Below are 17,163 nucleotides of genomic sequence, written 5' to 3'. Positions count from 1 at the left end.
GCCACAAAGAGCCCCTTTGAGCACTTCCCCCGCTGGTCTGCAATTCACTGAAATTCCTAGGCTGGCAGCTTTGTCTCTATATGCAGGGGCCAAACGGCAACCCTGCCCTCCCCACACAGTGCTTCTATGTCTGTGTGAGTGGGGCTAGCCCCCAGCCCAGTGGCTGGAGCTCCGGGACAGCTATGTGTGTTTGTCTGTGTTGGGGGTTGAGGGGACGGGCCACTCGGCCCTCAGGTCTGGTCTGGTTAACCACTGTTAACTATAGATGTAGGGATTACTGTGTATGCCACCCCGCTGCCGCCGGCGGGAGCGGCAAACCCCTTCCCTGGCCACAGGCACCGGTTTGGTTGGGCTGCTGCCCTAAGCCTGCAGCATCCTCTCTGTGGTCCAGGTCGGGAGAGGCTGGGGCAAAGACCGTGGGCTCCTGCCCCCCTCCCCATGCCAGGGCAATAAGCAGGTAGTGGCAGCTCAGACCCTCCACTGCCTGGGTGCCCTGAGGGAGCTCTGGCCACAGGCAACAGTGGAGCCATACTATCTTGGGGATTTCATCCAGAAGCTGCGTCTGCCTGCTGCGGCTGGCACCCTGTCTGCCCGGGGAGCTGGGAGAAGCTGCTTCCTCTCTTTCCACAGCCTTGTCATGTCCTTAGATGGGCAGGGAGCTGGGCGGGGAAGAGAGGATGAGTGGTTATCTCTGTAGTGCAGGTGGGGAAACTGAGGCCCAGAGAGGTTAGTGACTCCCCCAAGGGCACCCAGGAGGACCCACAGAGCCGGATTGGACTCAGGCTTCCAGACTCTCATTTGTTCCCGCCTGATCCATCGCTCTCCCCTCAGATTAAATCAATCAAGGGGGCAGCCTGTGGGGTCGGCCTGCACTTTTGTAGAAACCTCAGCCCTAGAAGCGAAGTGCGGTCACTGGCCCTTCCCGCCAATATTGGGCCTCCTCCCCCTTCCCCCCTTTCCTCCTCTTTCCCCTCCTCTGTTTCTCCCCTTCCACCCTGCCCCCTGCAGTCTATGAGCCTGATTGAGCGCGGGAGCCCATCCCGGAGCCTGGAGCAGGTGTGTCGCTGGGCCCACGCCCAGCAGCGCCCGGACCCCAGTCACGCCGAGCACCACGACCACGCTGTCTTCCTCACCCGCCAGGACTTTGGGCCTGCAGGTATGCAAGGTACTGTATTCCCCAGGGTCAGGTGTGTCCACTGCCTGGCTGGACAGCTGGACGGGAACCACAGGGAGAGAGGAACTAGGCGCCCAAGGGGAAGTGGTTTTCCACACACCCCGACCCGGGTCCTTGAGCCGTGCCTGTCCAGAGATGCCAAGCTTTTCTTTGTGAGCAACGGGGAGGACCTTCCAGGAGCTTGCCTTCACTATTGCCTCCTGCCTCTCCCCACTCCAATCCATACTTCACTCTGCTGCATGAATCATTTATCAATAAAAACATCAGTTCATGTCTTCCCACTCCTCTAGAACATCCAGTGGCTGCCCAACCACTTCTGCGGCAGACAGAAACTCCTCACCATTCATTTTTAAAGCGCTCAATCAGCTCTCCCCAGCCCACGGCACCTCATTAATTGCACACTCTGCTCCTCTAGCACCAGCTTACTAAATGTGCCCCGATCTTGTCTACCTCGCAGCCAATCTCTTTCCCGCCTCATCCCTCTAGCCTGCCCGCTCCATATACATCAGACCACCACTCCCTCCACCTTCAGAGCACAGAGAGTTAAGGTCACATCTCCTCCAAGAGACCTTTCCCGATTAAGCCCTCTTTTCCCCAGCTCACTCTCCCTCCTACATCGTCTATGCGCTTCACTCTGACTTTTGGACACTTGATATTCGTCCCATCCCCAACCGCACAGCACATGTACATATCTTTAAATTATCTATAATAAATGACTTTCATCATATTAATGCCTATTTCGCCCCTAAACTGTAAGCTTATTATGGGCAGGGAATGTCTGTTAATTCTGTTGTGTTGGGCGCTCCCAAACGCTTAGTACAATGCCCTGCACACTTAGTAAGCACTCAATAAATACGATTAACTGATTGATTGACTGATTGAGGGGAGCAGTTGGGAAAGGCTTGGGAGGGCCAGGCAGGCCCCAGAGAGCAAGCAGACCAGACATACCCACTTGAAGTCTGGTGGGGGACTTGGGACAGGCCAGGCTGGGAGACCAGCCCAACCCAAAAGCAGTGGAGAAAGCAGTGGCCTCTCCGCCCTTCTTTCCCCTCCCCTGCCCCCACAGCCAGAAACCGACTTCCCCAACTCCTCTTGCTTCTTTCAGTATTTCCTCAGGAATGGGATGGCACCATCCTAGAGCAGCGGCGGCTGGCTTCTTGGAATGAGTATGCCAGAGAAATCGCCATGGGTTGATTGGGGAAACTGCCCCATATGATGGACCATGGTGGTGGCCAATGGAGAAACAAGGGGAGAAGGTACAGGGGAGGGCCCTGGGACTTGGCAAATCAGCCCTTGGAGCTCAGAGGAGAACCTGGACAACCTGGCTCCTTGCATTATGTGCCCAACAGTGCAGTCCTATCAACAGTGTGTTAGCACCTGCTGGGCTCAATCCAGCATCCTGCCCACAGTGGGAGCATAGTAAGTGCTCAGCAGAGCAGTCTCTGCACTGTAGGTGCTGAGTTCAACACTCTGCACTCAGTAGATGTTCAGTACAGCACTGCATACAGTATTTGCTCAGTTTAGAGCTCTGCTCATTCTAGGTCCTCAGTACAGTTCTCTGAACCCAAGAGGAGTTGGGTTCAGCACCCTACACACTGCGGGTATTCAGTACAGCACTCTGCATATAGTGGGTGCTCAGCCTAATACTCCACACACTGCGGGTGCTCAGTATAGCTCTCTACAAACTGCTGGTGCTCAGTACAGTGTTCTGAAACGGTGCTCAGTATAGTACTCTGCACACTAAGTGCTAAATAGAGTGCTCTGCAAACTGCATGTCCTCAGTACAGTACTCTACACAACGGGTACTCAGTACAATGCTCTATACACTGTGGTTGCTTAGGAGAGTGCATTCCATACAGTAGGCTCAGTCTGTACTGGGTAGTGGTAGCTCAGCAGCAGGGGACCCAGCAGCTGGGATTCTGGAGTGTGGCCCAGGAGGCCGGGTAGAGCCGGCCCTTCTTGGCCCAGTGACTATTCTTACTTGCCTTGACCAGAACAGCTGGATATGGGGGGTGGGGGAAGCAGGGGCGGAGCCTCAGGAGAAAGATCCCATCTGCTCCCTTTCCTGCTCCTCCAGGAATGGCTAGGAAGCCTCTTCCTCCAGGCCCCGGAGAGGGGGGGGGAGAGAGAGAGAGAGGAGTGAGTGCATGTGTGTGTGTGTGTGTGTGTGTATGCTCATGCCCGCTGATATGTGTGGAAACCAGTGCCCCTGCCAGAGGGCAGGATAAGCTCCAAGTTTGAGTCCAGGGCTTGGCCCGGACCCAGGTGAGCCTTCCTCCCTTGTAAAGCTTCCTGTGCCCTGGTCATCTGTGGATGGGCTGCCAGCTCCCACAGACATTCCCCCATCCCCACTACCTGCCCAGGACCCCCCGCCTTGGGGGAGGTTCACTGGAAGCAGGAGATGGGGAAGCCCCTTCCTCCAGGGCCCCAACATGACAGTGAGCAGGGAGCCCCAGCCCTGCAGACTCAGATCAATTGAGTGCTGATGGAGAAGATGCCCCCAGTGCTCCCAATCTGCCCCCAGACAAGCCTGGGATGGCTTGCCCCCATCCCTGGTCCTGCCTCTGGTCCTGCCACAGCTGACCTTGCCTCTGTCCCAGCCCCCTCTCCTACATAACACTCTCTCCACAGCCAACTCTGCCACTCTTCTCTCCCCTTAATTCCCCCTGCCTCCCCTATCCCCCTAAGTCTTCCTTCTGGCCCCTTTCCTTGGCCTCAGCTCCATTCATTCATTTATTCATTCATTCAATCATATTTAATAATAATCATAATAATTATGGCATTTGTTAAGCACTTTCTATTTGCCAAGCACTCTTCTAAGAGCTGGGGTAGATACAAAGTAATCAGGTTGTCCCACAGGGGGCTCACAGTCATAATCCCCATTTTACAGATGAGGTCACTGAGGCACAGAGAAGTTAAGTGGCTTGCCCAAGGTCACACAGTGGACAAGTGGCAGAGCCAGGATTAGAACCTCCTCTGACTCCCAAGCCCGGCCTCTTTCCACTAAGCCGTGCTGCTTCTCACTAAGCCGTGCTGCTCCTTGCTTATTGTGTGCAGAGCACTTGGGAAAGCACAATACAACAATAAACAGTGACATTCCCTGCCCATGATGAGTCTTGAGGTGGGGAGATGGACATCAATACAAATAAATAAAATGTAATTATAGATATATACGTAAGTGCTGTGGGCTGGTGGTGGGGTGGGAGGGGGAAGCAAAGGGAGCGAGTCAGGGAGACTCAGAAAGGAGTGGGAGGTGAGGAAAAGTAGGGCTTAATCTGGGAAGGCCTCTTGGAGGAGATGTGCCTTCTATAAGGCTTTGAAAGAGGAGAGAGTAATTTTCTGTCAGATCTGAGGAGGTAGGGCGTTCCAGACCCAAAGCAAGACATATGCCAGGGCTCACCGGTGAGACAGGCAATATCGGGACACAGTGAGAAGGTTAGCATGAGAGGAGCGAAGTGTGCTGACTGGGTTGTAGAAGAGAAGCGAGGTGAGGTAGAAGGGGGCAAGGTGATGGAGTTCTTTAAAGCCAATGATGAGTTTTTGTTTTATACGGAGGTATCAACCACTGGAGATTTTTGAGGAGGAGGGTGACATGTCCAGATTCTGCCCCTGCCCCTCCTGAGGCCCAGTCCATTGCAGTCTGGGAGCTGAATCTGAACCAACCAGATCAACCAGAGAGAGCTCCTGGGGGGATTCAGGGAGACTTCTACTTTATGTACATAAATGTCAATTAGCATATTGTCCTGAGGACTGGGCTGGGCTGGGTGCGGAGGGTTTCTCAGAGGAAGGACATATTTTGAGTGGAGGGCTGGAGGGGGGAAGGGCGGGGAGAGGGGCGGCTGGGGGAACTATGGTGGGAAGGGGAGGCAGGATTCAGGAGCAGGGACCCCAGATAACAGTGGGATGCAGTACCAGGCCAGTCAATCAGTCAATCAGTCGTATTTACTGAGCACTTACTATGTGCAGAGCACTGAACGAAGCACTATAGAGAAGCGGCGTGGCTCAGTGGAAGGAGCACGGGCTTTGGAGTCAGAGGTCATGGGTTCGAATCCTGGCTCGGCCACTTGTCAGCTGTGTGACTTTGGGCAAGTCACTTCACTTCTCAGTGCCTCAGTTACCTCATTTGTAAAATGGGGATGAAGACTGTGAGCCCCATGTGGGACCACCTGATTCCCCTGTGTCTACCCCAGCGCTTAGAACAGTGTTCGGCACATAGTAAGCGCTTAACAAATACCAACATTATTATTATTATTATTATTAAGAGGCAGGTGGCAGGGATGTGGGACTGGGCAAAGAGGCTGGCTACCAATATGTTGCTGGCTTTGCCCTCCTCTCCCTCCCCTGCCGTGTCTGTGGTGCTTGGGGCCTCCTGATTGCAGTTGGGACCTGCAAATATGCAACAGGAGCCACTTGTCGGCTGTGTGACTGTGGGCAAGTCACTTAACTTCTCTGTGCCTGTTCCCTCATCTGTAAAATGGGGATTAAGACTGTGAGCCCCACGTGGGACAACCTGATTCCCCTATGTCTACCCCAGCGCTTAGAACAGTGCTCGGCACATAGTAGGCGCTTAACAAATACCAACATTATTATTATTATTATTAGTGGATAGAGCATGGGCCTGGGAGTCAGAAAGACCTGGGTTGTAATTCTGGCTCCATCACTTGTCTGCTGTGTGACCTTGGGCAAGCCACTTACCTTCTCTGTGCCTCAATTACATCATCTGTAAAATGGGGATTGAGATGGTGAGCCATATGTAGGACAGGGACTGTGTCCAGGGTGATTATCCTGTGTCTACCCCCGTGTTTAGTACTGGGCCAGGCAAATAGTAAATGCTTTACAAATACCATTTTTAAAAAAATGGCCCCAGGCTGCTCCCTCCAAGGCATGTCAGTGTGGGAAGGGTTGTGGGAGGACACAGCAGAGCTCTGATAGAGTGTTTATTTCTAGACACTGGTTTCTCCCAAGGTCTTAGGTTCTGCCTGTTTTGGGGGTCAGAGGTGCCCAGGTACTGTAGCACAGAGAAGCAGCTTGGCCTAGTGGCAAGAGCACAGGCTTGGGAGTCAGAGAATGTGAGTTCTAATGCCTGCTCTGCTACTTGTCTGCTGTGTGACCTTCACTTCTGTGCCTCAGTTACCTCATCTGTAAAATGGGGTTTAAGACTGAGCCCCACATGGGACAACCTGATTACCTTGTATCTACTCCAGTGCTTAGAACAGTGCTTGGCACATAGTAAGCGCTTAACAAATATTATTATTATTACTGGCAGACCCAGGAATGGACTGGATGGGAGGTGTGCTTGGAATGACCAGTTCTGGTTTGTAGCTTGTATCTCTTAGCTTTTTACTTTCAAGCTGACCTTTGGATGACCTCTCCATGTTCTCTGTCTGTCTCTGTGTCCGTGTGGCAGGATACGCCCCCGTGACGGGCATGTGCCACCCCCTGCGCAGCTGCACCCTCAATCACGAGGATGGCTTCTCCTCGGCCTTTGTGGTGGCCCACGAAACCGGCCACGTGTAAGTGGTGGGCCCGGGTCTCGGGCCGGGGGAGGCGTTTCACTGTGGCTGGGTGGCTGTGGGCAGGATGCCCTATACCCACCCCATGCTCAGTGATGTGGACTCGTGAGAACGCAGTTTCCCAGCTCAACCCCCAGTCCTGGACTGGGGTGCATGGAGTAGCTTTCAGGGCCGGCCCCCTCGGCCTCCCGGGAGCAGAGTTTGGGCCTTCCATACTTTAGGCCGCCCCACCCCTAAGCACTTGAAACTGTTTTCTGGACCAGGAAAGGACCCCATGAATGCACCTCTCCCCTCCCTCCTTTTTTCCCTCCCTCCCTCCCTCCCTCGCTCCCCAGACTGGTCTGCAGGGTCTTTCCCATGTAGCCCATCAGAAGGGTTCACAGCTTGCTCTCCTTTCCCATATTTGCTGTGGCCCTCCCAGCCCTCTGGGTATTTATAAATATTGGTGTGTGGCATCCAGTCCAAGGGTCTGGGGGAAAGTGAGCACAGCTGTTCCCTGCTTTATACTTCCAGTGGGTCTGGCGTCAACCACCCCTCCCTCCATCCTCCCCCCATGCCCTCCTCACCAGACCCTGACAAAGCACATTGCACCCTGTTTCCTTGGTCAGACCCAGGCTCAAGAGGGAGATGGGAGGGAGCGGAGTTCAAGCCCAAAGAGATCAGCAGCGAGACTCCAGAGCAGGGGGTAAGGAGAGTTGGGGAGAGAGTGATGGGTCTGGGGAGTCCAGGGTTTCAAGTACCTCCCAGGTGGGAATGCCAGCCCATTTCACTTGGCCCCCTGCCCAACCCCAACCAGTCTTCCATAAAGTGAAACCAAGGCCAGAAGCTTTTGGTGCTGAGCACCTTTATCCTCTGCTCAGCATCTGTTCTGTTCCCCTATGTCCAGCCTGAGACAGGGAATATCCCCCATGGGAGCACGGTCCAGGCTGGGGGCAGCCGGTGGCAGGGCGCAGAGTACACGTGACAAGATTGGGAAGGATGAGGGGCAGCATCTGCTCTCCACCCAGCTGGCCTGGGAATCCTTCCATCAGTAGTTCTTATTGAGAGCTTACTGTGTATAGAGCAGTATATTGAGCGCTCCGGGGAGTGGGTTAGAGCTAGTGGACATGGCTCTGAGATCTTTGTTTTTCCACGTGTCCTCAGTCGGGTGACCCCAGCAGCGACTAGTGGGCTAGCAGTGGAAGTTCTGGGTGGCCCCAAGCATATGTCTTAGGCTGCCTCCTAGGTCCCCAACTCAGAGGTGTGAAGTGGTCAGGGCTGGGAAGCAGAGGGCATGGTGAAGGGCAGTGTGTTTCCTCGTGGAGACTTCCTGGTGATGCAGTGCTCTGGAGCTCACTTTGAACTGTGTAAAGGGGACCCTTATCCCAGACCTGCAGAGATTGAGGCTAGGGGCTTTTATATCTGGGGCAGTCCCCTCCCAGACCCCCTAAGATAGGGCTCAGGATAAAAACCCTGTGTGTTAGGTGTACCCCAAAGCCCTCCCCCAATTCCCATTTTCTAGAGCCATCAGTTCCTGGGCCAAGTCAACCTAGTGCTGTGAGTTCCTCTCCTGCAGTGGGGAAAAGGCCCCAGGCTTATGGGCCTGCCCTGCCTGCCCTTCCCTAGGGAAGACAGTCCATCTCCTGATTGGTAGCACAGCCACAAGACCTTTGCAGCTTTGTTTTCACTCCCTCTGAATCAATCCATTAAGTCAATCAGAGGTATTTACCAAGCACCGTACTGATCTCTCTACCTCTCTGCAGTCTGCATTTCCTCCTGCCTTCAAGACATCTCTACTTGGATATCCTGACCACACCTCAAATTTAACATGTCTAAAACAGAACTCCTCTTCTTCCCACCCAAACCTTCCATCTCCCTGATTTACCCAACATCCTCCCTGTCTCACAAGTCCATAACTTTAGCGTTACCTTTCAGTCATCTCTTTTATTCAACTCACATATTCAATCTGTTACTAAATCGTGTCTGTTCAGCTTTCACAATAGCACTAAAATCCACCCTTTCCTCTCCATCCAAACTGCTACCATGTTAATCCAAGCAATTATCCTATCCCGCCTTGATTACTGAATGAGCCTCCTTTCTGTCCTCCCTGTTGCTGTCTCTCCCCACTCCAGTCCATACTTCACTCTGCTGCCCAGATCATTTTTCTACAAAAATGTCAGTCCATATTTCCCCACTCCTCAAGTACCTCCAATGGTTGCCCATCCACCTCCAAATCAAACAGTAACTCCCTACCATAAGCTTTAAAGCCCTCAATCACCTTGCCCCCTCCTACCTCAGCTCAGTCCTCTCCTACTCCAACACAGACCTCACACTTCGCTTCTCTGGTGCCAGCTTACTCACTGTACCTCAATCTCGTTTATCTTGTTGCCAATCTCTTGCCCAAATCCTGTCTCTGGCCTGGAACATCCTTCCTCTTCTCATATCCGACTGATAATTACTCTCCCCACCTTCAAAGCCTTATTGAAGGCCCATCTTCTCCAAGTGTTCTTCCCTGACTAAGCCCTCAGTTCCTCTTCTCCCACTCCCTTCTGCTCTGCTTTGCTGTCTTTATTCACCCATACCTCAGCCCCACAGCACTTATGTATTTGTTTATTTATATTAATGCCTGTCTCCCCCTCTAGGCTGTAAGTTCTGTGGTGGTATATTCCCCAAATGCTTAATTCAGTGCTCTGCATATAGTTTACAAAATTGATTGACTGATTGATTGATTGATATTGTATGCAGAGTACTCTACTCAGCACTTGGAACAGCACAAGAGAATCAGTAGCCACAATCCTTGCCCTCGAGGATCTTCCCAGCTAGTCAGGCAGATAGCTTTCTCTCTGTTTCTGTAGGGAAACAGAGGGATTATAGGGAGTCAGCCTCACATCAGCGGTCAAGAATGGAGCCGGGACTTATGTGTTGCCCCACCAGATGCCCACTCCCTTCCATCCCCACCTGCTTTGGGTGTAGGGGGAGGGGTCCCACTGGAAAACCGGGTTCCGGGGCATCTCATGCAGGTTGGGCATGGAGCATGACGGCCAGGGGAACCACTGCGCCGACGAGACCACCATGGGCAGCATCATGGCACCGCTGGTGCAGGCCGCGTTCCATCGCTACCACTGGTCCCGGTGTAGCAAGCAGGAGCTCAATAGATACATTCGGTACGTTGGGGCTCTGGGCACCTGTGGGACCCCACCCAGACCCCTTCCCCTCCAGGAGATCCCCCCCCAATCCTGGCCTCTAGTCCCCATTCACCTCCTCCACCTTCATCTCCACCAGCACCACCAACTTTACCATCCCACCTAAGGGGGCTCTGGGGCAGGATTCAAATTCGGAGTGCTCACACTCTGCTCACACTGCTAGGACCAACCAGATTGAGCTGGGTTGGCTCCCAATTCATCACATCGACAAAGCTGCTTCCTTGTTGGGCCCCGGCAGTGGCAGCCCGCGCTGTGGGGAGAGAAGCCGGGAGCTGCGGGGAGCTGCAGGACTGTAGCCAGTCTGCCCTCCCCACCCACTGTCTCCGCAGCTCCTACAACTGCCTGCTGGATGACCCCTTCGAGCCCCAGTGGCCCCGTCTGCCTGAGCTGCCGGGCAGAGATTACTCCATGGATGAACAGTGCCGCTTTGACTTCGGGGTGGGCTACAAGACCTGCACAGCCGTGAGTCACCCGCCCCCCGCCCCCAGCAACCTCCCAGGCCACAGCTGGTTGGGATCTCTGGGCCGGACGGGAAGGAGTGGGGGTGGTGGGGGCTGCTTCCAGCCAGACAAGGGAACCCAGGCCAGGCCTCGCTTGATTTCCAGTTCAGGACCTTTGACCCTTGCAAACAGCTGTGGTGCAGCCACCCTGACAACCCTTATTTCTGCAAGACCAAGAAAGGGCCCCCACTGGATGGCACCGAGTGCGCGGCTGGCAAGGTACCCGCGGTGGTGGTGGCATCAGATGGGGTGGGCTGTGGGATGGACAGTTGGAGGATTCAGTCAGTCAGTCAGTCGTATTCTTTGCACATCTTCAGAGAATTGTTGTAAGAGCAGGTGGGTTTGGAAAAAGGTGGGCTATGTGGGTCGGTGAGTCCCCAGGTGAGGGGGGGGACTGTGAGAGAGAGAGAGAGACTGTGTTTGCAGAGTTCTTTCCCTCTAGACTGTAAGCTTGTGAGCAGAGAATGTGTCTGTTATACGGTTCCCCAAGCGTTTAGTACGCTCTGCACTTGGTAAGTGCTCAGTAAATACCATTAATGATGATGATGGACAACTGTTAACCAAGGAGTGTTTCCCAGATCTTAAGCCCTGCCTATTTCCCTCCAAAGGAGCTTCCCCTGGCAGAATAGTTTAGCCACTTTTCCTCCAGAAAAACAATGTGGGGAGGTTTAGACTGTGTTCTCTACTGCCTTAAGGTCTCAAACTCCCAGCTCTCACAGCTCTCCTGACCCCAACCAGGGAGACAGGGAGGGGCTCCCCATGGTTCCCTTGGGGCCCTTTGTGGGAGATGGGGAGCCTGCCATACCAGTGATGGCCGGCCCTGCCCTCTCCTTGCCCGCAGTGGTGCTTTAAGGGCCACTGCATCTGGAAGACGTCGGAACCTCCATACGGCCAGGATGGCAGCTGGGGGTCCTGGACCAAGTTTGGCTCCTGCTCCAGGACATGTGGGGGAGGGGTGCGCTCTCGCAGTCGCAGCTGCAACAACCCTCCGTGAGTCTGGCTTTCCTGCAGGGCGGGCACTCAGCTGGGCTCAGACCCCGGGGGACGGGGGCCACAGTCTGGTTGGCGGGGAGAGGCAGGTACGAGCGGGTGGGGGTGAGAAGCCAGTTTGAGGGGAGGGGGACCGGGAGGTGTCATGGGATCTGAGCCACGGAGAGGCAGCACCCCGACAACTCACCCCCTTCCCCTCCGTGCCTTTCCCAGACCAGCGTATGGGGGACGCCAGTGCCCAGGGGCCACGTATGACTACCAGATCTGTAACAGCGAGGAGTGTCCCGGGCCCTACGAAGATTTCCGTGCACAGCAGTGTGCCAAACGCAACCCCTACTTCACCCATGAAGGTGCCAAGCACTCCTGGCTTCCCTTTGAGCATGAGGACGGTGAGTGGCCCTCACTGCAGGCAGCAACAGGGGCGGACCGACTCCTCTGGTGTTAAAACCAGGAATGCTGGAGTTTCAAAAGCTCTCCAGGCCGTTCTGTGGACAGAGTGTCCATGATGGGATGGAAGTGGGGAAGGTGGGGTCGGAAGCGGATACTTGGCCGGCCCCCACCGCCCTGAGCTGCTTCAACCCCAAATGACCCTCAGTGCACCCTGAGTCGCTACAACTCCCACCGTATTCCCGGACTCACCCTCATCGCACCCCAAGCTGCCTCCCCCAACCCACCCTCACTGTACTCTGAGCCACTACTGCTCCCACTGCACCCCAAGATACTCCCTCCTAGAACCACACTCACCACACCCCGAGCCACTGCAGTCCCCACGGCACCCCGAGACACTCCCACCTGGAACCATCCTCAAGCACTCTGGGCTGTCCCTACCCCACATGAGCCACTGCCATTCCCAGTGCACCCCAAGATACTCCCACCCCCAAACCGTCGTCATCATACACCGAGCTATCCTCACCCCACCCCAAGCCTCCACCGCACCCCAAGACAATCCCAAGCTCCCAAGCTGCCCCTTTCCCTGCATCTTTCTGGGTCCCTGCGCAGGATGCTGTGTTCTTTTTGTCTTCCTGGATGGGCCCACCAACCTCACAGGCCCCTCTCTGCCAAGCCTGGGCATGGGGGAGGTGGAGGTGCCGGGCCCCCAGGGCTCAGGGTCTCGGACAGCCATCTCCTGCCCCCAGACTCTGCCCCTCCCTCTGCCGCTCCACCTGCTGCCCTTCCCTAAGCTGGGGACCGCTTGCCTCAGCAGACTCCCAGAAGTGTGAGCTGATCTGCCAGTCCGAGGGCACCGGGGACATCGTGCTGATGAACCAGGTGGTCCACGATGGCACCAGGTGCAGCTACCAAGACCCATACAGCGTCTGTGCCCGAGGCGAGTGCGTGGTAGGTGGCCGGCCCTCCCACCTTCCAGAGCCTCGTGGGAGGATGAGAGCAGGTGGGGAAGGGGGGACAGGGAAGGTGATGAGGAGGGAAGAAGGAGACCAGGAGGGCAGTAGAGAGGGAGGGTGAGAGCAAGTGAGCACAGAGAGGGAGGAAACAGGGCAGGTTTGGTTTCAAAAAGCCTTGGCTGCCTGGAGATCAATGAGTCGGTCAGTGGTATTTATTGAATGCTGCCCGTGTGCAGAAGTGCTTGGGGGAGTACGATTCAGAAGAGTTTGTAGACACGATCCTTGCCCTCAAGCAGCTTCCAGTGTGGTGGCCTCTCCACGGATGAAGAGACATCACCCTGCCCAGGCCCACTGGTCCCCAGGTCTCCTGCTCTCCCCAGGACCCAGATAGAAAAGTGTGCAGGAACAGAGAGCAGGCGAGGGCGGGTCCTGTCCAGGAGCAGGAGGGGGACCCTGGGTGGCCCCCTCTGACTCTCTGACTTGGTGACAGCCCGTCGGATGTGACAAGGAAATCGGGTCCGTGAAGCAGGATGACAAGTGCGGCGTGTGCGGTGGGGACAACTCCCACTGTCGGACAGTGAAGGGGACCCTGGCCAGGCCCCCCAAGCCCTCAGCAGGTGAGCAGAGCTCCGGCGGTAGGCGGAGACCCTGGTGGGGTGAAGTGAGAGGGTCTGGCCTGCTGTCCCTTCCCTTTTCCCTGCCCACATCTTCCAGTCCTCCCCATCCCCATAGCCCCCCTGCATCTCCCCGGGTAGGGGTAGGAGTGGGGACTGGTGGACAGCAACATGGTCTTTCGGAGGCTGCGATGGCCCAACCTCATGGAATAAGCACACGGCTATAGCCAGATGATTGAAGTTCAAGTCTTACTCTAGCCCCTGACTGCTGTGCCCCTGGTGCAAGTCACTTAACCTCTCTGTGCTTCAGATTCCTCAGCATACCTGCCCCTCCACTTTCCTGCCTCTCCCTTGCCTCCCGGTGGGCTGTAAAGAGAAGAGGAAAAGCATGACCTTGTGGATAAAGCACGGGCCTGGGATTCACAAGGACTTGGGTTCTAATCTGGCTGTGCCATTCATCTGTTGCATGGCCTTGGGCAAGTCGCCTAACTTCTCTGTGCCTCAATTACCCTATCTGTAAAATGGGGTTTAAGACCGTGAGCCCCAGGTTGGACATGGACTCTGTCCAACTGATTAACTTGTATCTACCTAAGCATTTAGTACAGTGCCTGTCATAAAGTAAGTGCTTAACAAATACCATATTAAAAGAAAAAAAAGAGATCATTAATGTGAAAGTGCTTTGAGAGAATCAAAATGTCAAACAAATTCAAGGGACTGATGCTAAAATTAATAATAATAATGTTGGTATTTGTTAAGTGCTTACTATGTGCAGAGCACTGTTCTAAGCGCTGGGGGAGATACAGGGTCATCGGGTTGTCCCACGTGAGGCTCACAGTCTTCAGCCCCATTTTACAGATGAGGTAACTGAAGCACAGAGAAGTGAAGTGACTTGTCCACAGTCACACTGCTGACAAGTGGCAGAGCCGGGATTTAAACCCATGACCTCTGACTCCCAAGCCCGGACTCTTTCCACTGAGCCACGCTGCTGGGCCTAGGCAAGGAGCAGAGAAGAGAAAGGCCAACCCCTTCAAAGTCTCTTCAGGGGGAGGTGGCTTCCCTTCACTGCTGTGCCCACTGTCTTCCTAAAGATGAGCCTTTCCGGGAGGGCTACCCCACCCCCACTCCCTTTCCAATCCCAAAAGCTGGCTGTGGCAGGGAGCCCAGCCAGTCCGTCAGCCAGTCAATCATGCTTATGGAGCGCGTACTGTGTGCAGAGCACTATACTAAGCACTTGGGAGAATAATAGTATAGCAATATAACAGACACATTCCCTGCTCACAAAGAGCTTATGGTCTAGAACGGAGACAGGCATAGATATAAATAAATGAATTACACATGTGTACATAAGTGCTGTGGGGCTGGGAGGGAGAGATGAATAAAGGGAGCAAGTTAGGGCGACAAAGACAGGAATGAAAGAAAAAGAAAAGTGGGCTTAGTCAGGGAAGACCTCTTGGAGGAGATGTGCCTTCACTAAGAGTTTGAGGGGGTGGAGCAGCTGGCCAGCCACCTCACCTGCCTCCCTTTTCCCTCCTCTTTCCCTCACCCGCCTCCCTCCAGCAGGTGCGCTGAAGTTGTTGGAGATCCCGGCCGGAGCCAGACACATTCAGATCGAGGAGATGGAGCCTGGGCCCCACAGATTGGGTAGGCCGCCAGCCTGTGATCCCTTGTCCTTCTCTTGCCTGCACTTTGTTCCCGTGAAGGGAGCCCAGGAACCAAACACTGGATAGCAGCTCTGATTACTGGAGGGCGGGAGGATCAGTTGTCCCCTGGTTGGGAGGGGGCAGAGCTAGTGGGGGCCCCTGGAGTCCAATTTAAGCAACCAAATCAATCAGTAAGTGGTATTTATTGAGTGCTTACTGTATGCAGAGTTCGATACTAAAGGTGGCTATCCCATCTTACTCCCTCCTCTGCCTGGGGTGGGAGGGTCTGGGAATCTGCAGAGAGAACCGGGGCTGAGGGAGTGGATAAGGGGGTGGGAGGAGGGCTGCAGGAATTGACGCAACATATCTCCCAGGAAAGAGAAGAGCTGAACTCACTATATCCAGCCCTGCCTCATAGGATAGAGAAGGTAGTATTCTCCAAACTTGAATCTGCAACTGAAATTCTTTTCTTATCCACCCCTCCTCCCCCACACTGGGGTAGACAGCGCTGAATCCACAAGACTGTAAGTTCCTTTGTACTGGGTGCTCAGTACAGTACCCTGTGAGAAGAAGGTTCCTAGTATAGTGCTCTGCGTGCAATAGGCACTCAGTAAAGTTCTCTTTTTGGACCAGATTGGTAGCAGTATGGACGGAGATGAAGGGGCGGTTCTAGAAATGTTATGAAGAACGTACAGAGTTTGGTGATAAACTGAATGTGTGGGTTGAAAGAGAGATGAATTGAGAGCAATACTCAACGTTACAGACTTGTGAGATGGGGAGAATGGTGGTATTGACTTACAGTGATGGGAAAGTCACGGAGAAGACAGGCTATGGGTGGGAGGATGAGGAGTTCTGTTTTGGACATGTTAAGTTTGAGGTGTCAGTGGGACATCGAAGTAGAGGTGGCCTGAACACAGGAGGAAATGGGAGATTTTAGAGAAGAGATATCAGGTCTGGAGCTGTAGCTTTGGGAATCATCTGCATGGAGATAGTATTTGAAGCTGGGGGGGGCAAATGAGTTCTCCAAGGAAGTGGATGTAGATGGGGATTTGAAGGGGACACAGAACTGAGTCCTTGAGAGACTCCCACAGTTAGTAGTTAGAAGGCAGAGGAGGAGCCAGCAAAAGAGAGTGATCAGCCAGAGGGGAGAACCAGGAGAGGACAGTGTCAGCGAAGCCAAGGTTGGATAATGTTTCCAGAACAGGGGGGTCAACAGAGTCGAAGGCTGCTGAGGGCTCAAGGAGGATTAACGAAGCAGCGTGGCTCAGTGGAAAGAGTCCAGGCTTGGGAGTCAGAGGTCATGGGTTCGAATCCTGGCTCTGCCACTTGTCAGCTGTGTGACTGTGGGCAAGTCACTTCACTTCTCTGAGCCTCAGTTACCTCATCTGTAAAATGGGGATTAACTGTGAGCCTCACGTGGGACCATCTGATGACCCTGTATCTCCCCCAGCGCTTAGAACAGTGCACATAGTAAGCGCCTAACAAATACCAACATTATTATTATTATTATTAGGATGGAGTTGCAGCCATGGCACATCCTCACCCAGATCCCTGTAGGAGGAAGAGGAATAATAATAGCAGCAGCAACAATAACAGGAGCAGTAGTAGAGTAAGAAATGATATTTATTAAGTGCTGGGGAAAAAAACACTACATAGATGAATATTAGACCTGATCCCTGGCCCCCAAGAAGCTCACACACTAAGAGTAAGGGATGGAGTGTTAGAAAGGGGTGACGAATGCATAAGGAAGAATGAAAATAAAAACATAAGTACAAGAAAGAAAAGGACAATGATCAGTCCAACAAGAGGGATAGGTTAGTGTGATTAGAAGAGCAGAGTTTTAGGCTCAAGAGCCCAACAAGACTTGTGTTGGAGATGTGCCGGGGAGGGGAGAAGGAGAAGGTGTCTCTTTCCACACACACATCTGGGCTGGCTCTCAGAAGTCTCTCAGGTGATTTTAATTATTGCAGAACTGACTGAGGGGCAATCCTGCCCAGGGACTTAGCAAGAGCAGAGCAGGGAGCAGCACGGCCTGGGAATCAGAGGACTGGGTTCTAATTTCAGATCTGCCAGTTTGCTGTGTGACCTTGGCCTAGTCACCTAACTTCTCTATGCCTCAATTCTCTTGTTCTCCTTCCTAGTTAGACTATGAGCCCCTTGCAGGACAAGGACTGTGTCCAACCTAATTAACTTGTATGTACCCCAGT

At 53.9% G+C, this 17,163-nt stretch overlaps 1 protein-coding gene across 1 annotated transcript in view; it reads left to right on the top strand.

Annotated features, from left to right (window-relative positions):
* ADAMTS14 (ADAM metallopeptidase with thrombospondin type 1 motif 14) overlaps positions 1–17,163 on the top strand; it is a 70,228-nt gene that overhangs the window by 45,253 nt on the left and 7,812 nt on the right. The window contains exons 6-15 of the mRNA XM_029059322.2: positions 1,009–1,165; positions 6,582–6,687; positions 9,687–9,830; positions 10,199–10,331; positions 10,475–10,588; positions 11,211–11,359; positions 11,573–11,748; positions 12,564–12,697; positions 13,193–13,319; positions 14,874–14,957. Coding sequence (XP_028915155.1) covers positions 1,009–1,165; positions 6,582–6,687; positions 9,687–9,830; positions 10,199–10,331; positions 10,475–10,588; positions 11,211–11,359; positions 11,573–11,748; positions 12,564–12,697; positions 13,193–13,319; positions 14,874–14,957 — 1,324 coding nt within the window. The remainder of the gene's footprint in view (positions 1–1,008; positions 1,166–6,581; positions 6,688–9,686; positions 9,831–10,198; positions 10,332–10,474; positions 10,589–11,210; positions 11,360–11,572; positions 11,749–12,563; positions 12,698–13,192; positions 13,320–14,873; positions 14,958–17,163) is intronic.

This window comes from Ornithorhynchus anatinus, chromosome 3 (genome assembly GCF_004115215.2).
Source record: "Ornithorhynchus anatinus isolate Pmale09 chromosome 3, mOrnAna1.pri.v4, whole genome shotgun sequence".
NCBI lineage: Eukaryota > Metazoa > Chordata > Mammalia > Monotremata > Ornithorhynchidae > Ornithorhynchus > Ornithorhynchus anatinus.
This window is presented reverse-complemented; position numbering and strand designations above follow the sequence as displayed.